General features: G+C 42.1%; 2 protein-coding genes across 7 annotated transcripts; both read right to left on the bottom strand.

Annotated features, from left to right (window-relative positions):
- Positions 1 to 414: 414 nt before the first annotated feature.
- On the bottom strand, positions 415 to 18,356 carry LOC100120521 (sodium/potassium-transporting ATPase subunit beta-2). The gene is made up of 5 exons (XM_001604106.6): positions 10,118 to 18,356; positions 6,459 to 6,719; positions 6,191 to 6,372; positions 5,844 to 6,114; positions 415 to 5,764 (listed from the first exon to the last, which is right to left on the bottom strand). The coding sequence occupies exons 1-5, from the start codon at positions 10,239 to 10,241 to the stop codon at positions 5,661 to 5,663; spliced, it is 942 nt and encodes a 313-aa protein (XP_001604156.1). The 5' UTR covers positions 10,242 to 18,356; the 3' UTR covers positions 415 to 5,660.
- On the bottom strand, positions 16,377 to 24,677 carry LOC100679549 (myb-like protein AA). Of its 6 annotated transcripts, none has more exons than XM_032596453.1 (10): positions 24,013 to 24,675; positions 21,907 to 22,405; positions 21,735 to 21,828; positions 21,360 to 21,524; positions 21,046 to 21,284; positions 20,542 to 20,874; positions 20,296 to 20,457; positions 19,821 to 20,065; positions 18,831 to 19,759; positions 16,377 to 18,485 (listed from the first exon to the last, which is right to left on the bottom strand). In XM_032596453.1, the coding sequence occupies exons 1-10, from the start codon at positions 24,057 to 24,059 to the stop codon at positions 18,412 to 18,414; spliced, it is 2,787 nt and encodes a 928-aa protein (XP_032452344.1). In that variant the 5' UTR covers positions 24,060 to 24,675; the 3' UTR covers positions 16,377 to 18,411. The 6 variants fall into 6 exon arrangements, with proteins under 6 accessions (XP_032452344.1, XP_008210386.1, XP_031780499.1 ...); XM_008212164.4 differs by having other exon boundaries at positions 20,542 to 20,877; positions 24,013 to 24,668; XM_031924639.2 differs by having other exon boundaries at positions 18,831 to 19,729; positions 21,046 to 21,524; positions 24,013 to 24,677.
- Between the last annotated feature and the right edge of the window lie 483 nt (positions 24,678 to 25,160).

Raw genomic sequence — 25,160 nt, 5'->3', positions numbered from 1 at the left:
GAAACGCGAATTAAACAAACGGAAAAGGCCCAACAATCGAAGCTTTTGAAAATCAAAAGTAACTTTGATTTATTACTTATGTGAGCTCACCGCTCATATTAGTTTTAGATCTACTAGACTATACCTAACTTTATTAGCAATAACCTGTAATCTATAAATGTTATTATTTTCCTATTTTGTGCTCGTGTCGAAGATTTAGTTTTTATCGTGCCCTTTGTTGTTATACGACAACCAGGTAAAAAATTGCACTTTATTGAAGTGTGAACTTGCATACTATTTTCATCTGATTTGAAAAAATTGAAATCATAAATTCAAAATAATTGGTAAATTAAAAAAAATTAATTAATATAAAAACGTTTTTAAACAATATACATTTAACAGTAAATAAAATGCAGAAAATAAAATTGCAAAACATAAGTTTAAATAGATTCAACGTTTATTAAAAGAGCACGGACAGTTATACACTAGTGTACAAAAGGTCATCTTCTTCCAGGGGCCGAAATAGTTACATTGAAAATCGTAAAAATTATTCTAAATTCGATATCTTACATAAATAAACAAATTGTTACAAGCAAAAGAAACTACATATCATTGCGCAATTAAAACCCATCGAATTGTCATTAATTGCCTACTTCAGGAGGAAATCAATCATGTTTGCCTTTCCAGTCACTTGGATATGAAAACATTTGCCCAAATTAAAAGCATTCTGTTAACTTAATAAAGCAATAAAGATAAGAAATGACGTCTGAACCGGTTTAAACTTGTTTTCGTCGCTTTTTTATCAAAAAATAAACATAATTTGCATTGCAAATTAAATCAAAACTACGTCATCTGTTCAAATAATATTAATTTTGTACTTGACAAAGGTACATAGAAACAAACGTCTTTGGCGCCAAACCAAATTTCGTACTTTTACTGAAGCTAAAAAAGAACTTCCATCGCACGTATTTTTAGCTTTGTAGAATGTTTGAAATGCAAATTTTCAAATAAAAACGTAGTCGTTAAAAGTACTGGAAAATTTAGAGGATTTTCTTCTCGTGCGAATCTATAAGCTACATTAAACAGTCAATCGGGAATTTCATTTGTCTCTATAGTTTAACGCTATAAACTTTTGAATACTTGAATAAGATTTGCATATTACATGTTAAATTATTTTATAGTATATAATGATAACACTATATATTTTTCAAGGGCTTCACATGCAAGAGACGTCTTCATATACTTAAAACTCGCTTTTTAATCGAGTAGTACAGAGAGTTTTACAAAGAGTTAACAGAGAACTAAAAAAAATCTGACGGACGGTCAAAAGATATTAATCTTCATATAAAATTGATGCAAGTTATAGTTTCTACTTGTTTATATATAGTGAACACAAAAGAAAAACTCATGCAATACATGTATATACCTCATCGATCTACACTATATATACGACATTCGGTGCAGTGTTGTAACTTTTTATTGCGTATACAAAATTATAAATACCATCAACAACATAAAAGTGCTTCACAAGTTTATAGCAGGCCCTCTCTGCGACTTTTCGCATTGCATGTATACTTATCATTTATCTATAATAATCAAAAAACACAACAAGTTGAAATTGGAAACAAATCAATCGAATGAAGAGCGGGAATGATAAAATAACTGCAAAAACCGACTTGTTTTTTTCCAATTTTTTTTAATTTTTTTTTTTTTTTTTTTTTTTTTTTGTCAGAGTAGTGTCTTTTTATTTCTCACTTTACTTATTCGTTTTTATTCCCAAAAAAGCGCCCATCGCATTTATCAACTAGGCTTATACATCGGCTAACGAGTAACGGTGTTAATATCGTGCAAGAATTATTTCCCCGTACACCAACGCTCGCTGGAAAGAAAAAAATCGTGTATCGAGAGTCCCATCCCTCTTGCTTTCGCTCATAACGCGCGCACACACACACACACACACACAGACGCGCACACCGGATCCTCTTCGTATATATAGGTATACATCCGTCGAAGTAGTTCTTGCCTCGATTTCTATGTCAAGCATATAACGTATTCCTTTCCGTTTCTCATCCCTCTAGCGAATACACACATGTGAAACATCGTCAGCTTTCGCTCTCTTTCTCTCTCACTCTCTCGCAGTCTCACCCTCGGTCCCGCTGGTATAATGTTAACAACGTTTAATGTCCATTTATTAGAAACAGCTCATCGCTTTCTCGTAGTGATGAGTATATAGATCTGTCCCTTCCCGTTAGAATAGCACATCTCTTGTTAATCTGCGTGTCTTTTTACTTCATTGTGTTATACTTGATCGTTTTATAGTTTGTTTGTTTTTAAATACTCGCGCGTGCGCGCGCGCGCGCGCGAATGCGCGTATCGCAAGCTCGATCGACAAGGGCCGCGCGATCGTCGCCGCGTCCAAGTTTTACATGGGTATACGTAGGCGTCCTTGTCGTTTGGCGTGTGATAAAAAAGGAAGCTTGCGAAGCCGCGCGCGCGCTCTTACAGAGGTGATATTTGTTGGTTTCGTACAAGTTTAATAGTTCGCTACGATCGAAACTTTTTTCTTTTATTATTATTTTAAACGCCGTGCACACACTGTTTGTTTGTCTGTTTGTTTTTTCATTTTAGTTTGTTACAAGCAATTCTTTCGCTTTCGATTATTCTCTGTATAACATAGTGTGACATTTATTGTAACGTATTTTTGTTTGTGTTTTAACGCTCGCTTCTCTCTCTCTCTCTCTCTCTCTCCCTCGCGTTCTGTCTCCCTTTCACACTCGCGCACAGTATTCGCTTTCTCACACGTTTACATTATATTATATATATATTATGTATAATAATCGTCTCTATAAGTTAAAGTGTGTAACACGAGCCCGGATCGCGCCCGGAAATAATCCTTAATCTCGAATCTTTAATTATAATAATAAATATATTTATATATAGCAATTAAATAATCTTATACACGACGACGCTCGCGGCTGCGAGGGCCGGCTCCTATAGTCTCCCCGCGGCGCGTCTCTCTTTCTTTCCTCTCGTCTGCGCGCGCGGCTTATTTATTTATATTTTTTTTTCTTCTGCTTCGCGAGAGGTACAGTGCGCTTGCATGTGTTTGTGTGTGTGTGTGTGTGTGTGTCAAAGTCCAAGCATGCCTGTGTGTACAGTACATAACATAGTATTCGTAAAAAGCGAATAAACGAAGATCGTACATTGTCCGTATATAATATTATTATAACGAGGAACGCATAATATATACGAGTCGATGGGATTAATGATAGGGAGAATTATTTCGCAGTAACGTCGGGTCGTGTGGCAGAAGGAAAGAAAGAGCGACGGGGCCGGGAGTTGCATCGCCGGCCGATTTGCCGCCGATCGCGCGTTCATCACGAAGCTCTATCAACCGGCCTCTAAAAGTACTTTTTTTTGTTGTTTATTATTATTTTTTTTTGTCATTTTATCAGTTTATTTTTCATTATTATTATTTTTTTTGTTGTTCTTCTTTGTTGTTTTACTGTGTGAACTATTACAGTGGCGTGCGCTCACGGTGGATGTATGTGTGTGTGTGTGTGTGTGTACGCGATGCGCGCACGCCCACGTGTAAATCATTTTTTGTTTAAGCGGCACGTTATATGTAATTATAAATATACATCGTATAATTTTTCACGTCTGAATTTCACTATAGGCTTCGATCGCTTCTCTTGTTTTCTTTTTTTGGTAAATTTCTTTTATTTGTAATGACTCTTTGGTTTTAATTAGTTATAATCTCCCTCAGCTCGTACTCGAACTCCTTATTTTCACGCAGCTCACATAAGCAAACTCTCGCTCTCTGTCCAACAAGAGGTAAAATTTCATCTTACTTCTTCTCTGCGTTTATTTTCTCTTTTTTATATGATCCTCTCTCGCAACAATTCTCGTATCTGTCTTTTCATCGTCATCATCATATCTCAAGTGATAACTGAAGGCTAAACGCCAAGGCGCCGGCGAATCGTCACATAACAGTTTTTTCGTTCGTATATATAATATAATCAATAAGTACGCGTCGCCTTCGTTTTTAACAATATATAACATATATGTGTATAAGAAAAATACGCTCGCGGCTCGACGATCAAGCCCCTATTTGAAATCGCGAACACTCTCGAAAATGAAAAAACAAGTGTACACGTAATACGTAAACGCGGTATAATAATACATGTATCGTACGAATGAACCGAACAATTGTCCCGTGTCATCTCCTATACGTGTATGTATATAAAAAGAAAAGACGAAAAATCCTTTTCTATATGTGTATATAATATATGCGCGGTATATATTCGTTTCTTCAAAGCGTCAATCGGCTTGTTTGAACACGATCGGAACGACGACGACGTACGTATAATGTAATAATAATAATAATAATAATAATAATACAAGGAAGGGAGAACCGAGGATAATCGAACGTTCGATTGGGTTACGTACTTTTGTTTTTCTCTTATAAGTACACGCAGATCAGCACGTGCAGTGTGCACGCAATCACGGCCTGCGGCGCGATAATTTAAATATTACAGCTTCAACGCATAAGTACAATATAACATAGAGGCGGTAACGGAGTTGAACGTTGAGGATGTACAGAATCACAAACCAGTCCGTGTAAGTGTGTGTGTGTGTGTGTGTGTGAGAGTAGGAGTACTACTGTTTATTCCTTTTCCTTATCGTATTATCGATATACAGTAATCTCGGAGGTGTCGAATCGCTCCCTCTTCCCCCCCCCCCCTCTCTCTCGGCCGCCCTCTCGCATTCTACGATAGGACAGTTATTCAAGCAGCTATATAGTATTTTATATATAATATAATTAAGTACGGGTCGCGAGAACACATGGATTCTTTTGAGTATAGCTTTTCATCCCTCGAAATCCCGTCCTCTGGAGTGTCGAGTTCATTCGTCAAGCGACGCTATACAGGAGGGGGCGGCTTCTTGTAGACTTGTAGACACATCAGCCCTCGTCTCTGCGCTAGTTGGTGCCGTGAACGTGAAAATGCGCGCGCGCGTATATAGTCAATAGGTGTGCATCGCTGGAACCGAAAGGGAGGAACGAAGGACGCGACGAGCCCTCCGAACGCGTATACGCGAGCCTCGGGAGTTGTATACGCAGGAAGCGCAGCGGCTTATTTGTCTTTCAAGGGAGGGAGTACGGAATAAACGAAGACGGTATTATCGCGGCGGTGTACAGTTTGTGTATACGTTATAGCAGGCATACCGTAACGAGGACGAGCGGCTCCGAGTGCGCTCGCGTTTTGTGCAGTGCAGTATATAATGTCGCGTAATCCTCTCGCGCCCTCCTCTCTCAGCCCCACTCTCGACTTGGCCAAAAGTCAGCCAGCCACCCTCGAGCGCGCGCGCGCGCACACAGCGTGAAGCGTGTGTCGGTGCATATATCGAGGCGATCGCTCGCGGTGGGGGTGGCGCTTCTCCCTCTCGGTCCGATGTCGTTCGACTCGATTAGCGCCGTCTGTGTGTGTGTGTGTGTGTTTGCGTGTGAAGTATGTCTCGCGGCTGATGATAGAGTAACAATAAAGGGTATAGGGGGGGGGGGGGAGGCGATGGTCGTCGCTCGCCGCTTGGCTTTACATGTTGTCTTTTGCTTTTTGAGATACGCTCCGCCGCTGTTTATGCTCCGCTGCTGCAGACGATGTGCGAAAGACGCGAGTCGCTTAGTCGACCATCAGCTCGAAGTGGACCGAGCCGCGCCTCTCGAACCGGTCGTGGATGATGTTGTGCGCCCAGGCCTTGCACTCGATGTTGATCAGCACGCCGTCTGCGAAGGGGAGATGGGTTTTAAATGAAATTAACCTGAACTGTAGTGCGAGAAATAGAAATATACGATGTGCACTCACACTTGGGCTTCTCGAAGAAGACGGCGACGAGGGGGCTGAGGTAGCCGGGCTCGTTCTTGAAGGGGAAGTAGAAGCCGGGGAAGCCGCGGCGAGGAATGTACTGGATGGGCCCGATGTTCTCGATATCGGCGGGATTCTCACCCTCGCACGACACCCAGACGGTGTCGCGGTTCTGGGGCTTCTGACTGGCGATGTGGTTCTTCAGATCGGCAGGCATGTTGTCCGGCAGTTTCGAGGTGTCGTTGTAGTACGCCGGCAGCCAGCCGTAGATCTGTTGGGCGAAACAATCCTCGTTATACAATTTGCCGCGTCTCATTCTGCGGGGACGCGCGCGTGCTATGCCTCACCTTGTTCAGTTTCAGGAAGATACAGGGGGCAGACTTCTGGTAATTGTAAAAGTTGGACTTTGTGCAGGGGTGCCAGTCCCCCACGATGACGTCGCAGACTTTGCCCTGGGGCGCCGGCTTGCCGTAGTCGCAGTAGACTCGGTTGTCCTGGTTCTCCCGGCCGGGTCCCGTCTTGTTGTAGGCTGCGAAACGAACGTCATCGGGTTAGAGGCTGGCCGCCGATTTTTTCTCTACCGATCTCGCCGATTTCATAGCTGCACTTTCTTACACTGGAGGAAGCTGTCGAGCGCCTTGGACCAGTGGCGGTAGTTGCCCTCGTCGGTGGCCTTGTACCAGATGAGGGTGCTCTCGACGTTGCTCTCTGGCGGCATCGGCCGGAAGCCCAGACCGGGATTGCTACCGATCAGGGAGCTGTCCAGCTGCCACTTGGGCTGCTTCGCGTCGAGCGTCTGGTAGAACACGGCCAGCATGCCGCCGAAGAAGGCGGCCAGCACGATGTAGAAGATCAGGTAGAACAGCAGGATCTTGGCTGGAAATTTGCGAGGGCCGTTACGTATAACGTCGCTCTTCGTCTTTATCAATATGGCAATATCATCTATTGCGGGCGGCATCGCTCCCTCATCTCGCCGCGGCTTTAAAATAGACATGCACCGCGACAATTACGATGCCCCGTCTAATTGGCCTGAATTGGTAGCCGGCGAGACGCGATCTCGTTGCGCGATCTCGTTGCGCGATCTCGTTGCCCGATCGCCGTGCCCTCGCTGCACGTGCTCTAGCTTCGACTTCGCTTCGACAACGACTTCGTTCTCATAATGGGCATTTTTTTATTTTACAATCATCGCTTCGAAAACAACTTGGTTTTTATCTACACTTAAAAGCCTATATACTCGGCACGCCTGACGTTCGTATAAACCAGTCGAGCTGATTATTTTCCGGAACTCAATAAAAAGTATAATCAGCGAGTTGTCTTATCCACGAGGCGATAGCGCGAAGCTTTTTAATAAAACACGTTTCCAACTCGATTCTGAATTCGAAGCTCGCATATAAAAAGAGGCCGAGCGTCGAAACGATCCCACGACGAATCAATTAAACAACTATAACGATCTCGGCTTCATAAAACGAGCCTCGACGTTTCGAAGCGAAACGCGTACAGGATTTTCCACACCGCCTAGAGCCGCCAATGAAGACCAATTGACCACGGCGACGACGCCAACGATAAAACTTATATATGTGTGGCCATACGCGGCTCGTCTCGCTATACGCGCGCATAGCTGCGGCTCGAGGCTTTCGAGATTCGCGAATTGATAAGATAAGGGAGCGCAGGGCTAATCGGAGTCTGAGAATTTCTTCTAAAATTAGATGCGTCGGATAAGAGATTTTGGCAGTTCCCTGGAATGCCTACTTCCTCGAGCAGATAATAAGCCTGCTAATTGGGCTGCGACGAGCTAATGTGGGGCCGAAACATAAATATGAGCTAGTGTGCCAAAGAACCGAGAGTAGAGCTTGTAAGTATACAAACTATCTAGGACAGTTTGTTCGCGCGGCCGGCCCGAGATCGAAGGGCGCCATGCCACGAAGCGATGACGCATCGCGGCTGTCCCCCTCCGAGCCAGCCAAACCACCCTGTAAGGGAGGAAACGCACATTACGCGTACTATACAGTCGCTTTGACGACGCCAAAGTGCTACGACCCTTCCGTTTTCTCTGTCTCTCTCGGAACAGGGCTAGAGACTAGAGCCGCGGGTTATTGATCCCCGCTATAGGTAGCAGTGTCCGTCCGCCGCGACCGAATATCCGCAGTAGTGTGTATACGGTTTCCTCTCGGAGAGTCCAACTACTTTTCTCTGTTTCTCTCTTTTTTGCGGCTATCCCTAACGCCCTGACGGCCTGTGTGTGGCACTCGTCGGTTGGACTCGTTTTCTGTTTTCTTCGACTCGGTACACTCGCGCAATATATGACGTTTCGCGGGAGCACTTAATCAACGCCTCGTAGTACGTTACTTTCATTGTTTCTGTTTACACAGCGATATACACAGCGCGTCCACTCGTGCATATTGATTTTGCCAATCTTCTGTGTACCTATGGAGAATCAAAAAGAAAAAAGGCAATGCATGGATTTTTTTAAAGCGCGCCCGAGTTTCTGAGATATAAGTTCGCTTCGTTCTTCGAAGCGCGCATCGTTGCATAATCGATAGCGAGGCACGAGTCTGCTGGTGTATTTTTCGAACGCAGTCTATCTATCGTCCCTGATCGGTGCGAGTGCGAAATAATGAATTTATATTGAAAACAGACGACAATAAGTAATCAGGCTATAGTTAAAAAAAAAAAAAAACGCGGCGTACAAAAATATCGAAACGATGACGAAATAGATATACAACGTACGTCAGGGAAAAATATATTGACGTATTTTTTACGTTATATATACTATCTGGAGGTAAAGCACACAGACGAGGAGAGTGTGAGAACTTGTTTGCGTTACGCAGATCGCTTCGCGACGGCTACACAGAAGCGGAACCGTATGTTCAAACAAACTACTGGTCTAGCAATACTTTATATATCTAAAGAAATCCACGACGAAGCTTATATTATAATTGAATTCGTATCGTCGAAACGGAATCGGCCGAATCGGATAAATCGCGAGAATCTCTCGTTCGCTGTTTATGCATCCTGTGCGACTCGATTGTTGGAGCAATTCGTTTAAAAACATCCTGTACACGCGTCGTAGCTGCTTTCAAGTCCAAATTGCGGGAGTAAATTATTCCGAGCCATAAATCAATAACAATGAAAAGCCAGAGCGACGGCGTAACGGAGTATAACGATTTGCCATGAAACCCGTGTGCATAACTAGCGCACGTCCTACGAAAATACCCGGCGTCCCTAATCGCACGTATACGATAGCGACGCTGCCTCTCCGGAAATCCATCGGAATGGACATGAGAAACGCCGTGATCGAGAGGCGCGCCCCGTTATGTAACGCAGCGCGCGCCTGGCTCCTCATATACGCCTACGTATGTATAAGTATAATATAAAGCTCCGGCGGTTTGTCCCCTCCGAGAAGAGGAAAATAAGAGTTGCCCGTCCTCGACTCTTTTTCGGGAACGCGCGCTCTCTCTCTCTCTCTCTCTCTCTCTCTCTCTCTCTCTCTCTCTCTCAGGGCCAGCCCGACGGCGACGTCGACGACGACGACGCCTCGGCGTGTATCGATGACCCAGTTTGCGCGCGCGCGCACGAAAGCTCTCTCTCTCTCTCTCTCTCTCGCTCGCTCTCGTCGCTGCGCGCGTCTGGCGGTGTCCCGTCTCTTTCCACTGCTGAATTTTCCCATCGAGTTTCCTCTCGATCCCGAGAGCAGCCGCCATGTATGTTCGTGATCGACTGCGTAATCGAGAGTCCTTCAGCCCGTCGTTATACGTATCCTCTGTACGGGGCTTAGCGATTCTCCATGTCAGTCGCACGGTGGGAGACCCGACAAGCGCGCGTATCGATCGCTCGGGGGAAGAGGAACGACGGAACTCGTCTCTCTCTCTCTCTCTCTCTCTCTCTCTCTCTTTGCCGATGAACCTCTGGGAGTCTCGATAACCCGCGACTCGAATCGTTATCTAATTGCGGGGGAAATCCCTGCATAAAAAGCTGCATCGCGCAAGCTCTCTCTCTCTCTCTCTCTCTCTCTGCGTCAAAAGCTACGTATATACATGGCGGCCGAGTTATTGATTCCGGGAAATAATAGATTCCGTGAATTTCGGCCCGTCGCGCGCCGATCGGCATCGATTTTTGACTCGTCTCTCTCTCTCTCTCGCGCGCGCAGGCAAGCAAGGACGAGGCGCGATCGATCGAGAGACAAGCGCGCGAGTGTGATAGGTAGGCGGTGAGAGATCGCGATCCTGACCAGTCTATATGAGACAAGAGAGAGAAAGGGTCGAAGGTGGACTCACCCCAGCTGGAGCCGGTGCGGCCCATGACCTGGCCGGTCTCCGAGTTGTAGAGGAAGAGCCGTATGCTCTCCCATTTCTCGAGCTCCGGCGGCGGCATGTAATACTGCTCCTTCTTGGCCTCCATCTTGGCTGCTGCTGGGGCGAGTTCTAGTTAGCGCAAGCTCTCTGTCTCTCCTGGGGTGGCAGCGGCACAACCGTGGAGCCGTACGCGCGCTGCTGCTGCTGCTGCTGCTGCTGCTGCTGCTGCTGGAGCTGGACGACTAGTTCGGCGAGAGTCGATTCTTCGATTGAGAGAGATGAGGAGGAGAGCGAGCTGTACCTCGGTCGGCAGTTATATCTCGGCTCTCTCGGGCGCTCTCGGGCTCGAGCGGAGTGCAACTACTCGCGGCGGACTCGCAGTCCTCTCTCTTGCTCGAGGGATGAATATTGAGCGATCCAAGTGCGCGCGCGCCTCCCACTCCCACGGCTCCAGCCCCCCGGTTCGAGCTCTGCGCATGTCCGCCTCGCTCTCTCTCTCTCTCTCTCTCTCTCTCTCGCTATCTGTATTCCGCGAGAGACGCGCGTATCGACTCGCTCGTTCCCACTCTCGGGGTTGCCGCGCGCAGATCAGACTACTTCGATCCGTGCGTCCGCTCCCACCCCCGCCGATGCAGTCACCCTTCTCTCTCTCTCTCTCTCTCTCTCTCTCGCTCGCTCCAGTCGACCCCCAGTGCAGCTGCCAGTGCGGAAAGCTCCATCTCGCTCGCCCTTTCTTCCCTGCTCCCGAAGCTGCGCCGCTGCACCTTCTCGATATGCTCATTGAGCCTTTCTATCAGCGACCGCCCCGACACTTTTAAACGGACCTGCTCCTATACATATCTGCCAGCCGCACATGTATTAACACGCCCCGAGGTAGAGAGAGGGCTTTCGGCCGCACCCGGGGAAACAATGGACAAGATGCAGCGTTACATAAAAATACCCGAGAGATTCGCTCGCTCGCGCTCTACGTCTCTGTCTACCTGCACGATACACGCGCGTTATTGGATTTTGCAGAGAGCGGCTACTGTCTGGCCGTATCCAGCCATTTCTACTTGGCGAGGCCTGCGAAATACTTGCTCGCGCGTTGACCACCTATGGATTGAGTTTTTCCGACCATTTCCATTTCTGATGGGCGTGAACGGGGAAGATTTTTTTTTTTTTTCATCGAGCTCGCCTTATCGCTAGTCAGATTACGTAAATGCCACTGCGATGTAGCGATAAATGAAGCTTAAATACGTTTGTTCAATTATATTTTCGCGACTCGCGTATGAACGTCAACAAACGCTATTTCCGTGCTTTCGTGCGGAGAAAGTAGAGGTGCATCTTCGATGATTATACGCTATTAATATTTTTGCTAGTTGATGCAAATACGAAAAAGCATTAAAAAAGGAATGCCCTAAAATTACCGAGGTTTTTCTGTGTTTCTGAAACGCTCACGTAAACTTTCTACCTTCATCTTTAACCATACTACACGTCTTGCATTGCAGCTTTTTTCGATTCTACGTTATTCGGATTCTATTCGGCTCTAACCAGTACGCTTACCAGTTGCGCTTCAAAGATCGAGTTCTACGCTTCGTGTCGGAAATTCTACAGATTGCATGATAACGCTTTCAGCGTGATAGCGTACACTATTGTCTGCACGAACACATGTGGCAAAGCAAAGAGTCGCCGGATTCGCTCATGGACTACATGAAAATTTGAATATCGATGTATAAAATGTAACCGAACATGGCTTGATTAAGTTATTAGAAGGTCACGGATTCAGTTTCAGCTACTTGTCTAACTTAGGTAAACGCAAGAGGTGAACATAGATGATCCGAAAAATGTAACAAGCCAGTTTGGTTGGTAACATTTTTTATTAAATATTTTATTACAGGAGGTTAAAATATTCATAATGCATTCGGATAACAGAATTTACAAATATATCTCGATATTTTCCGTATATATAGTGTGTATATACACATCACATGTTCGTATGTAAACTCTTTAATTTTATATATATTTACATGACCTAGTGGCACACAAAAATTCATTCGCTACCGCGTTCTCTCATCTTTTTAATGCAAGTTACACTCATTCGGCTCATCACTCACTGTCGCATCCACTCTGCACTAAATGAATTCTCTCGCGTGTATGTATACGAATTCGTAACGCTTATTAACTCATAGATTTTCTATTGATTTTATCGCTTTCGTGTTTATTTATTATTATTTTTCTTTTTTTTTCAAAACACTGTTTTACGATCACCTCGATTCGTCGTCTCGCCCCATACCTCGGCATTACTTTTACGGTACAATCAATTAATTTACAATATATCTTTACTTCTGCCTTTAAAATCGTTTCCATCAATTCTCATCGTATAATATTTATTTAGCATATTTTCGCTCTCACGCACCCTTGCGTACACAGGCACACTCGAAACTACGGCTCGATTACTTGTTTCCTTTTTTCGTTTTTATTTGTTTTATAATTTTTTTTTTTTTTTTTTTCATCATTTTGTATCGTTCAATCGATGATTAACAACGCCGTCATCGTCGCGTTTCCGAGTTTTTTAAATTCCGAAGATCCGTCTTTCAGATAAAAAATTCAACGGACCCACGCTTAATTCATTCACTCTCGGCGATTATTATTAAATTGAGCGCCGCTACATTTTAGTGTCACGGTAAAAAAATTCGAGCGCTCACTTACTTATTATAAAATTATTCAAATCGATCGAAATCTTGGAGCAGCACGTATACGATTAATTGCAAATGAAAACACGGGATTACGTTAAATCAAAAATAGAAAGAAAAAATATACAGTTTGTGCTAGTGTGTGATGCGACAAAACTGAGACAAAAATCCAATGCAATTTTCCAACTTTTCTTCAACACAATGTGAGTAAGTACTTTATAATCTATGGCTTCGCCGAAATTTCGCAACCATCTTTTTTTTCTTTTTTTCTTATCTGTTTTTCAAGACGTATACATTTTTAACGCGATTCTCACGAAGAGGAGGGCACGAAATTCACAAAAGAATTCACGCCGAAAATTCTCCAAGTTTCTATATCGCCATGCCCGTGTCGCACGTTTCGCTTAGTCGCAATATTTATAATTATAGCACTATTAATAATGACATTGATAACAAGAATAATAATATAACTATAATATAATAATAGTAATCATATTAATAATAGCAATGGTCATATAATGTAAATGAATTATGTAAAGCCCTTTGCAAGCGCTAATCAACTAAGGCGATGTAATAAACTAGATGAAAAGAAATACATAAACATAGTTCCTTAATAAGAAGAACTTAACGTTCTACGTACAGTATAATAGTCAACAATTGACAAAGTATAGAATGCGAATAATATGCATAAAGGGCGTGGACATAATAAGAATCAATGTCCCATACTATAAAACTTAGAAAATTCCATCAATATTCGCACAGCAATTTATATTTTTGTACCCATATTTACGGCAGTTAAATTGTTTATAAGCACTCGCACTGGGCTCGTCAATTTCTTGTCACAAAATGTATGATGTTTAAAAAAGCAAGGTGTTAAATAGTAAAGCGATTCAAATGTTGAGCTATTGATTCGTCAAGCAGATGAAAGTAAAATAAACGACGGGCCAATTGCTTTCACCGGAGTTCCTGCGACGCGTCAACGGCAGGAACATTCACCGCTATACATTTACATTTTACATTTATTATTTTTATCATCAGTATGTTTGCTCCTTTTGTCATCTGAAATTAACTACTCTGAGTTTGCATTAGATAAGATGCTTTTCAAACAATAATACAATTTATCGCGTCTATCTGTTGAAAATAAAAGTTTAATAATAACAATTACTGTATGTTATCAGACTCACTAAGTATATCATAAATACCCAATATTTATGTATTATTGCTTGCAGTTTATAACGAAACTCATAAATTCAGTGCATGTAGTGAGACGATTACAGCAGAGCGAACACCAAGAAATAAATTATTGAAAATCTGTTTTTATTTCTTTGTGCTATGTAATGCGACATGCTCAGGATATTTGAATTTTCTGACTTCCAAATGCCATTCCACTCGATACAGGATCAAAGCATCATCAAATATCTCAATAATTTTTCCTTGAAGCCAGGAGCAGTCAACGCGAAATCCAGAAAACGTCTATCAAAAACATGGATGACGCATTCTAGATAGTAATGTTATAATAGTTTGATATCAATCTAGAAACATCTTCATCACTTGTGCAACAATATTGATCGTTATCTTTACCTAAGTTTTGACAAAGGTTCCAACTTAACTGTACACTTTTCACTGAGTCTATCAATGAGCACTGATTATTTAAGACAGATATGAACCTTTAGCAAAACTGGTGATTTGTAATATAATAAGTCACCATGCCATCGCGATTTACAATGATGATTTTATAGGTTTTGTATTCACCTAAGAGTATAATCTTATATGCAAAAGTGAACTCGAAAATAGAATAATAAAGCTTTTATCATTTTCGCCCTTATCCACTCATTCGCTCGCAAATGTTTTTTTTTTACTTTTTTTCCTTACGTATTAGAATTATTGATGCTTGATTTCTCTCTAAAATGTCCGAGCCCTTTACTCACTATCTTCGTTTCAAAAAATGTATGTATTCACATCATTGCGACTTTTCTTGTTTTTTTTTCTTTATACGTTCCGCCATTGATATGGTCTTTTATTTTCTTCGACTTTTGATTTCTTCGGACATAGTAAATGCGTAATACTGAATTCGATCGAGAAAAACGAATGTTTGAGCCAATCATACGCCTTTAGAATCTACTGCCATAAAGATTACTCATTGACATAACAAATTATATCGTTGTTCTTTCTCGTCAAAATGTTTGCTTTTTTCGTTTTCTCTTAACATTTTTAATATCGTAGTAGCGTTGCTCATTTTGTCCTCACTTTAACGATCGATCAGAAAGTCTCATCGTTTTGTAACTCAACGAAAAAAATCAAGAGGTGAATCAAAATTGCATGTGAACGTTAGTAGCTTTAAGACATATGTGAAAGTAAAAATATACAAGATTAACAAAACAAAAACCAAAGAACGAAAAACAATTTTTGTCTTTGATAACAAACAATCTACGTTTTAATACTTTTTATAGCTAAAATTTTGACAAACTTTAATCAATAATAATAATCACTAGAAAACTTCATATCGATTTATTTGAACATATTTTCGCTCGTGATAATTGTTTCATAAAGAAGAGAGACAGCATACTTTTTCCGCGCGCATAGGTCACAACCGCTATTACGTTTATAACGTTAAAAAATACAAGCTTAATATATACGTGACGATTTTCTCTATGGGCAATTGAGTTCTCGAGAAAAATCGATGCGAGTTTTATGCTACTAAATTTACTAAAATCGCCAAGAATATCGGCGAATCCGATCATCCTTGATCTTGATATCACTGGATCTCTAGAAAAAAATTCTGCTTTTTCCTTTGATATTCACACTGTTTTGTTTAAATGGACACCACGAATGAAAGCTCAAATTAAGTTCAGTACACTCTAGCCTTATCAATGTATTATTTGGTATTTACGAACCAGTTCGCTTCTCGCTAGCCTAACTTGGACGAGTTGAGATACCTTCGCAACAATTTTGGCAGGAAACGATAATTTCATTTATTTTACTCTTTCAGATAAAAATGTCCAAATCATGTTTTTTTTTAGTTTTTTCGAGGAAACTTGGCTGTTTCCATGTCAATTTCTACAGCGAAATTTAGGGTGCGCACCGTGCACCGTAAAACAAAATATTGAAAAGTACTAAATTTCGTTCAAATTATAAAAATTCATCATGCACTCCTCAATTTATAGGAATTTCCACTTGTAAAAAGTATTGTTCATACATACATATAAGGCCATTATCAAAGCAATCGTCATTGAAATATTAAAATTTTAAATTATTATAAAATTACAAAATGTTCATATTACTCAGTTAAATATTATGATGATGAATTCTGTTCAACGTACACATGAGCACCACCCCAAAAACTGTAGCCAGGGCTATTATTTGCATACCTGCTGCTGCACGAATTTTCATAATAGCATCTCATAGTAGCTGCCATGGACACTTTTTCGCAATTACTTGAAAGTTTGTTTCGGGATAAAAGAGCTTATGATTGCTGAAACCTCGCATGTAAAGAAACAATATCGGCGAGGTTAGTTTTACATGAGTTTGTGCTCCCTCTCTCTCTCTCTCTGAAATAATTCATTTCCTTTTAATTTGCGTTCTGTTTACCATTTAGGTACCTTAGTATTTATATACATTAAATCGATTATAGTTTAATTTTTACACAAACTTTGTCAAACTTTTTACAAGCATATCATTACGAATTTTTTAACGCGAGATGATCATTCGATGACAATATACAAGATAAACGCATATTTATCGCCCGTTGTTGAGAAACAATTTTGTTTACTTTTGAGTAAATGTCCCCACTATAGAAATGAGCAAGAGATAAAAGTTCGTATAAAATTGCTAAAATTTCTCTGTTAGACGAGTCAGTATCTACGTTTTTTTTTATTATGATTATTATTATTTTTTTTTTAAGAAGAAAAAAAAGCGATCGACCCAAATGTAACATTATTCATCCAATTTTTCGATCTTTTTTTGACTATTATTATAATCTCGTCATTTTTGCTTATATTTTAAACACACATATTAGCTCAACGGCAGCTAGACAATCGAACACTTATGGTTTTTCTCACACGCAGAGTTGGAAAATATACATACAATTGCGTAAATGTGTATGGCTGTAAGAGTGAGCATGTTATAATATATGTACATAAAGTCGTAGTGAAATAGCGATAAGAGTTAACAGTAGTAACAATAGTAGTGATGTCAATACGTTTTTAACTACAGTAATAGATGGAAGTTTTACCGCGAAACATTTTTTTTCTTTAAAGACGAGCACGTCCAACTTTTTCATCATATGTAGCGATTAGCAGCTTAGCAGCAGTATAGCATGTGGCACGATACTTGTAATAACCTTATTATTGTTTTTAATATTCTTAAACATTCTCTTTTCACGATTATTCTGTTTGTTTTCCCTTTATCGCATTTCGAAAAAATTGAGACTCACGCTTAGGTGTCGTACGATATAAGAGGCTAAAATGTTTGCTCGCATTACTTTGGCAGAACGTACAAATTGACTCAAATTTTATATATACAAAAATTCATTAAAAAATTCGTTAGCCTTTCTCGTGATTTAACTTCTTATTTTTAAAACGCTTTGTTCCGATAATCGTTAGTTAATATATGTATATATATTACAAGAACCGATGCGCTTTTGTTAGACTTAACAAGCTTAAACAAAAGTATAGCTTTCGTTCGGTTGAAATTCATTCATAAAAAAATAGTCAAAGTCAATCACACGTAACAATAACAACAAAAATAATTAATGAAACACGTGAGTCGCAAATTTAATCACGATAATTTTAACTATTATTAACGCCTCTTTTAAACGCACGGCACCCTATTCCGTACGAAGTAACTTCTTTAAAAAAAATCTATCGGACACATCCGCGTTCCATTAATGTTCATTAAAAAAAAAAGAAAAAAAAAAGAAAAAAAAAGAAAGAAAAGGCAAACATTACCCTTTCCCTTATTTTTTTGCGCGTTGATGCTTTATACAGGGCGCGATACGTTCCTAAATATCCACATTAATAATTAGCAATAAGAATATCACCAATATTAATAATCGTCGTAATAATCACTATATATCATCATAAATTATATCATAAATAAGATCAAGTAAAAATTATACATTTACATAACCTCATACCGTCAATTATGAAAAGAAAGAACACTTTTCTCGAGGCGATCAAGTACACGTTAGGAAGTAGATATACGTAATATAAAATAAAAGATAAACGAGTAGAGTTGCTAATATAGTAAATACGCAGTAATAAAACAGGAGGTTCTTCGCAAGTCCTTAAAAAAGAGTGTATGCGTGTGTGCTATACCTTATATATAATACACGGGGTTCGTCTAAATAGAAAATAGAAGCTGCGAACGACGACGCACAAATCACGACGCACACACAATCGGTGCAACTGCTTTTAATAGCAGGCGCCTCGTCATTATTATTAATATTATACCAATGCAGCGTGCTATTATGATAGCGAGGAGCGTGATAATAATGACGCTAATGGGAGCGATAAACGGTGACAGTAATGCTGCTGTTGCTGCTGCGAGGATGCCGCTATCGTGTGCCGATGAAGGCGCAGGTAATGCCAAGTGGTCCATGGCAGGAGATCACTTGTCGGAGTTTTGCAACTGATCGCCACCTGATTGCATTTTCATCGTTGCATAGTCCAGTCTGAATTGGGCTATAAAACACCAAGAGAACATATGCGAATCGTGATATACTTTTTTATCAAATAAAAATAAATATGGATGCGTGTGGATTGCATAAAGCAGAGACGTTAGAGTAAAATTTTTTTTACATTCCAGCGGCCGGGAAATATCATGTCTGACCGCTTTGGCACGTAAAATAACGTACGTACCACGGCCGAGAATAAAGAATGCTCAGATCGCATGTTTGCCATGCGCAGCCTCGGCTTCGCCTCGGACAGCAATACACATGCGATCCGAGACATTCTTTATTTTTCCAGCATAGTTACGTAATATACTATTAACCAATATGCGCGGACTATTTTATTCACAAAGCATACCTCCTCTCGTAATGTCCTCCATGGTCTGCTCCTTACAATCCTGTGCTGCATGATTACTGCTTCCACAATTGTAACACGACACCTTCGCCGGAGGCGTGGGTTGTTGCGGTTGCGTTGTGTTGACCGGCGCGTAACCTGACACATAATTCTGTTTTGGTTGTTGCTGCTGCTGCTGTTGATGTTGCGGCGGAGGCGAAACCATTTGCTGCTGCTGCTGGACCTGGTTAGGCGTATTCTGAACGGCAGCTGCAGCTGCGGCTGCTGCAACCGCGGTAGGAGGTGGTGGTGGAGTTCCCGTAGCTGTGACTACAGCATTGTTACTTCCTGGTGGAGGATGGCCGGAATACTGATACATCATCTCACCATTGTGTTGATAGGCTAAGGTGTGATAGCCAGCGGGTGCGGGCCTCGTGTAGGCGTGGGTGAAATTTGAATAAATACCAGTGGTGGGCCGCAGCGCCGGAAAGTGCGCCTGATGTGGGAGGTACGCGGTCATTGGTGTATGACACGGTGGTGCTTGAAATGGCATGCACGGCTGAAGACTTGTAGGAGGCTGAGGTTGGGCACTACCGTTCACCATGCCCGACGAATGATTTTTGTGGCGTGTTAAGTGATTTTTCCGTAGTCGCTGTCTCTCCTGGAGAATCTGCTGTTGTGGGCCGGTATGCGTTGTAGGCATGGAATGCAGTGGTGGTGGACCACCGCCAGGCTGCTGCTCGTTGTTCGGAGGGATGCCATTCTCACTGTTGATCCAGGGTTGAGCAGGTGGTGTTTCCGGCGGCGAACGGCTACCTGTACTTTCTGAACTGCTGCCTTGCGAACCAGGCTGCCTGTTGTTTTCATATTCCAATCGAAGATTTTGCATTTGTTCAATGTTGTAAATAGGTTGGAGGTTGCTCCTATTCATGAAAGTATAAGCGTGATTAACGCTATTTTTGAAAAATTAGAACGCTGAAATAACAATAATAGAAGTAATAGTTTGTTACATACCGTGAAAAACGATTCTGAATATTGGTCATTGGGACTGTCAAGCAGCTGTAGCATGGATTTTGCGCGGGATACATTGCTGGCTGGGCGAACATTTGTATGTGCGCAGGATCCATTTGCGGTGGATATCGTCTCATATTTGCCATCGCCGTGTGATTTTGATGGTAGTAATTGATCATAGCTTGCTCGGGTATTGTCAAGATCTTGACATTAGGATTTTCGTTGAGAACATTATCCATCGGCATGATCTGAAAAACAATCATACAATTAAATAAATTATATGTATTGGTAATAATATTCTTGAAAAACAAGCTTTAAACGACGGATACATCAATAAAATACAGATATTTTTCAATTAATTTAATTTTCACAGTTGTTTCATTAGACATAATGACGAGAAAATAGATTTATAAAATAGTTTTAGAGCAGCAATATTGTATATCTAACATCGATCAATACTTTCACAATTTTCATCTACCTCGTTTTCAATTGGTTCATTCGTTGGTTGAATGTTGTTGGGGCCTTCAAGTTTCTTATCTGGTGTTTGATTTATACCGTTTGTTGCATGTGACTTCATATTGTTCAGTACGTTTGATGTCATATCGACTTTCGATATATCTTCATCGCTCAGTCTCCTAATCTGCAAGTCAAAGCAATACAATGTTACTCATTGAAGCTCATTATGACGAATAGAAAAACAAAATTCAATTATTAAAATACGAACCTCGTTGTTAGAATAGTTTTGGAAGTTGCCCTTGAAGTTGGGCATTTCTTTGTTACCAGCCTCACGTAGCGACTCGCTAGTGAGCGAGGGCTTTAACCGAGGAGGAGGCGGCTGCTGTTGCTGTAGCGGTTTGGTGGACGTCGTCGTCGTGGTTGGGTCGACGCTGTTATTGTTGTGTCTGTTGTAGTTTACGGTGTTGCTCATTGGGGCTAACGGGCGTAGTGGCGGGAGCGGCTGTTGCTGTGGTTGCTGTTGTTGCGGTAGTTGTCCGGCATGAGCTCTGTTAGTGCCACCGATGGACAGAAGTGGAGGCAACGTTGTCGTGTTGTTACTCTGCTATACAAGTGATTGCAAGTGATTTAAATAAATAATCTCACGGAAGACGTTGCAGACGAAAGAAGGTAGCATTCAACAAAAGAAAAATCAGTTCGTAATTATGCTGAAATAGATTTTCGAAAATTTCAGATACTAATATTAGCTTGAAAAGTTTAAAGATAAATTTACCATGGTCGTGGAATTGGTGATATTGGTTTGACTGGTAGAGGTTGAGGTCGACGTGGTCATGGTATTCGATGTCGTCTGGGTGACCTGACAGGAGGTACGCGGTTGCTGAAGGTGCTGCAGCCCATTGTTGTTATTGTTGTTATTATTATTGTTGTTGTTGTTCTTGCGCTGCAACTGGCCAGTTGGTGAGTTGCTCCTGCTATGGGACTGGGACTGCGAGGGTGAGGATTGTCGACTGACTAAAGGAGAAGTCGGGTAGTGTACAACGTCGTTCTGATGATATATGAACTGATTGTGACCCATCATGACCTGACCTGCCCATGGCGCGATATGATAGACCGACGGTTGCATGTACTGGGGTTGTCCGGCACCGTGCAAAGCCATCTGCTCAGGAGTTGGGATGCAGAGACCAGGTGGTGGCATACCCATATTTGGCGGCATTCCCGGTATCATGGCGGTGCCACGCATTGTCATTTCACCTAAACCAAATATAAATTCAATACAATGCTCGGTTCTAAGACTATTATCAATTTGCACAATTGAGTAAACTAGGATATTTCAAAAACAAAAAAATTGTATATTCTAATGAAAGTTATATAACTTAGGCATGATGCCATAGTAAACCAATAATTGCATCAGTCAAGTGAAATATTTGTTTGTTGCAAGAACTTGATTGAAAGGGCATTTACCTTGAAATGCTTGCATTGGTGGGGGAGCCATGACACAGTTGCTGGAAATTTCTGGATCCATTCTGTCATTTTGATTTACACAAGGTATGCACTCCTGGAAAAAGATGTCAATCAAAATAAGGCTACAACCATCAGAACTTGATGTAATACAGTAAAATCAATCATTTCATACTTCTGAGGTTTTGAAGGGTAAAGAACCAAGTTTGGGAATGTTCAGGCGAGTTTCCTCTTCCTCCCGGAGTTTTAGAAAGATGTTACCAAATGTGCTCTTTTGCTCATAATTAAAGGCTGGATGATTGAGAGCCATCACATAAAGCAAAAGCAATTCCTCCATGGGTTGGTCATTTGATGAATAATTGGTCCCATCCAACAGATTATCAATTTCTTGAAAGTCAATGTTAGACAAACTCTTGTATAGGACCACAGCACAGGTGTAATTGCAGGAGTGCAATAATGCCATGTACAGAGCAAGCTTTCGCCTTGTGCGCTTGTCAGTCAGACCAAGGTTTGTCAACTCGGCCAGGTCGCTAATATTATTGGCACGATGCTCTGTGTCTCGTAAGACATTGTAGTCCCGCTTGCCCAGATCTTCCACACAAGTGCCTAGATACCGTACTTCAAACGGCACGCACATATTTAGCAATGTGCACATCACATCTATGCGCTTATAACTGCAACATTTAATGAAATTTATTTTATCAATGCATGGTTGTCAACAACTTTTATGTTTATCAAGTTCCAAAGGAATATCTATTAGTTATGCTTTCTTGTTCTAGAAATAGTTTTTTTTACAGAAAGTCATAATGCTTTAGCTTCATTCAGAAATCAAAGTAGTGTTAAACTAAGAGAAGGGGATAGAGTCGTTATAAATTGTCCAATTAGCAGAGGGTAGGGATCATCTGGAATATTTAGTATCATGAAAAGTTAATCCTTGTTTACCAAAATGAGTGAAATATAACTGTCCAACAGATGAATACAAATAAACACAAGTTATATTTATATTTTGATATGTCAGAATGTATCAGGTGAAAACAATCCTCAACTCAAAGTTCAAACGTTGATTTTCAATCAATAAGACATTTCAAGCAATACATGAATCAAAATTTAAATGTTTGAAAGCCTTAAATTATATTTTAAAAAAAGGTATCCATAAACAATGCTGAACAATTGGATATTGATTGAAAAACTTTGAAACCAGATGTCTCCCATCAATCTAAGACATAAAGGACAGGAAGATTATGATCTTCGCATTAATGCTGTAGTTCATGCATATGGTCGTGATTTTCAGGGCGATTGCGAGAAAAATAATAACAAACGAGTAAACTGAGAAAAGTAAACAAGGCGTTCGCTCATTGCCGCAAATCTTGATCATAGCCGCCTGCGTGAAGTGAATCAATTTACAAAATGTCTACTTTTGAAACATGCTGCTCAAAGCCTAATAGTCCATGTCCCATCTACACTGGAGAGTAAAATCAGATTCGAATTCGATAGCCGTTTCACGTGAACGATTCGGCGTCGAAGGCAGAGCAAGAGCACAATTTAAGTACTCGATGTCGAGCATACATTTGAGGGGAAAACGTTGAGGCGACGAGTGCTCCGGAATCCCGCACTCTCCGAATGAACGTCTCGCGATTTTTCAAACGCGAAAGCATCAAGTAGCTATAGGCAGCTCCAATGTAGACGGGGCACGAATTATAACGTACGAAACACGAGATCCGGAAAAGCGTATAGAGAGCGAGTAAAAGAGAGAGAAAGAGCCTATAGAAAGCCCATAAGGCAAACGGTGACGAGAGAGGGAGAGAGAGAGATAGAGAAAAAAGAGGCGACAGCCCTGCAAAAAGCGAGAGAGAGAGAGAGAGAGAGAGAGAGAGAGAGAGAGAGAAGGTGCTCTCTGAATAGTATTATAGAAAGGTAGAGCAGAGGTAATGGAGAATTTTGCACGGAGGCGAAAATCTCGGCATTGGCCGCCAATAGCAGCAGCGCAGCTGCCGTTCGGGCGCCAAGACGCACGGCGTCGTCGTGCGATTCTCCGCGCTGCTGCTGCACCTTCTCTTTCGGGACTTCTAGCCGTCCTTCTCTGGGCGAATTTCAATGACGTGTTTTCCTCTCGCGGCAGTGGCCGCTGCTGCTAGACGCGGAAACGCGGTGACGAGAGAAAAGTAAAAAGCCCAGACGGTCGGGCAGCAGCGGCAGCCGCAAGCTGAGACTGCTGAGAGAGAGAGAGAGAGAGAGAGGAGAGGGTGTATAACGTGAAAAATGTACGAGCGTTCTCTCTCACCTGGATAGACTGCCGAACCATGATACCACGTTCTCCTTACACACCATTGCCAGACAACATTGATAGCAGTTGGGGTTAAAGAGATGCGCCCGATTGTATTGTAAGCGATGCTCGGGCTCGCTCGTGTCTTTGTCGACGTCGTTATCGTCGTCCTCTTGGTTTCTGCCTCTGCTCTCTCGCTGCTTTCGGTAGCTCGCGCGCGCACACGCACAGCTTCTCTCTGCCGCTGATGCTGCTATAGCTGGTCTGCTCTGACCAGCGGACGATGTCCCCGTAGTCACCGCGACTGCGTCGAGCACTAACCGCAGGCTCCACTAGGAACAACGTCGAGAGACGGAAATCGCGTGCGCGCGTACAACGTATGCGTGCGATATGTACTCGCTTCCCGTCCGGAGAGCTAGCGCGCGCCGCGGAGAGTCGTCGGAGACACGAACGTAGTGTAGCGCCGCGGCGGAGTGAGAGGATCGATGCGCGCGCGGTGCGCGGGGAAGAGCAGCTACCGAGCAGAACGACGAGTCGCGAGCGAACGGCCGAACACCAGACGAGGACAGCTCTATATAACTCGCGATCTCTCGCCTCGCCTCGTCTCTCTCTCTCTCTCTCTCCTTGGCTTTCTGCGGCTATATATACCTATAGCTTTGTACTAAGCGCGATGTCGCTGTCCCTCGCTCGCTGACTCGCTCTCGCGCTACATATATCTATAGGCATAGGTATACTGGGCTGTGCGCAAGCCGAGCCCCGACTACCTACTTTTAATTGTTACGGACCTGCGGCTCTAGCCGATGGTTGGCTGCGACCAACCTGATGCGCAACACGGAGGGGAGCCCCTCGCCAAATTTCACGCGCGCGAACGCGGATCCGAAGTTTTATTTTTTCGAATCCTTATATGACTTCTTGCCTTACAAGCTGATTATGTTGATGTTGATCTGTTTCTGACACAAAAATAATGACGATGATCGCCGGCACATTTTCGCTGAACATTTCCGCGATCTCGTCGACTCGTCATCGTAGACACACCGTCGCTTGTCGTTCTTTTTAAAAAAATGTATTACTGCGAGAGACAATGCCATGAGGCGATTACGAAAATCATTATCGCATTTCTTCTGCGTGGAAATCTCTGTTTAATTTTTCAGTTACACTTGTATGAC

The sequence above is a fragment of the Nasonia vitripennis genome, chromosome 2, assembly GCF_009193385.2.
Source record: "Nasonia vitripennis strain AsymCx chromosome 2, Nvit_psr_1.1, whole genome shotgun sequence".
Classification (NCBI taxonomy): domain Eukaryota; kingdom Metazoa; phylum Arthropoda; class Insecta; order Hymenoptera; family Pteromalidae; genus Nasonia; species Nasonia vitripennis.
The sequence above is the reverse complement of the archived record's forward strand: the minus strand, read 5'-3'. Positions and strand labels throughout refer to the sequence as shown.

What these genes read in the sequence shown, in the direction of transcription:
- LOC100120521 (XM_001604106.6), bottom strand. Translation starts at nt 10,241, where the DNA reads ATGGAGGCCAAGAAGGAGCAGTATTACATGCCGCCGCCGGAGCTCGAG. An exon ending in GCTCGACAGCTTCCTCCAGT is followed by an intron (nt 6,373 to 6,458) that starts GTAAGAAAGTGC and finishes TTCGTTTCGCAG; the next exon opens with CCTACAACAAGACGGGACCC. An exon ending in CTTCTTCGAGAAGCCCAAGT is followed by an intron (nt 5,765 to 5,843) that starts GTGAGTGCACAT and finishes TCCCCTTCGCAG; the next exon opens with ACGGCGTGCTGATCAACATC.
- LOC100679549 (XM_008212152.4), bottom strand. Translation starts at nt 24,059, where the DNA reads ATGGTGTGTAAGGAGAACGTGGTATCATGGTTCGGCAGTCTATCCAG. An exon ending in TGGTTCGGCAGTCTATCCAG is followed by an intron (nt 22,406 to 24,012) that starts GTGAGAGAGAAC and finishes TAAATGTTGCAG; the next exon opens with TTATAAGCGCATAGATGTGA. An exon ending in GGAGGACATTACGAGAGGAG is followed by an intron (nt 18,486 to 18,830) that starts GTATGCTTTGTG and finishes GGTGTTTTATAG; the next exon opens with CCCAATTCAGACTGGACTAT.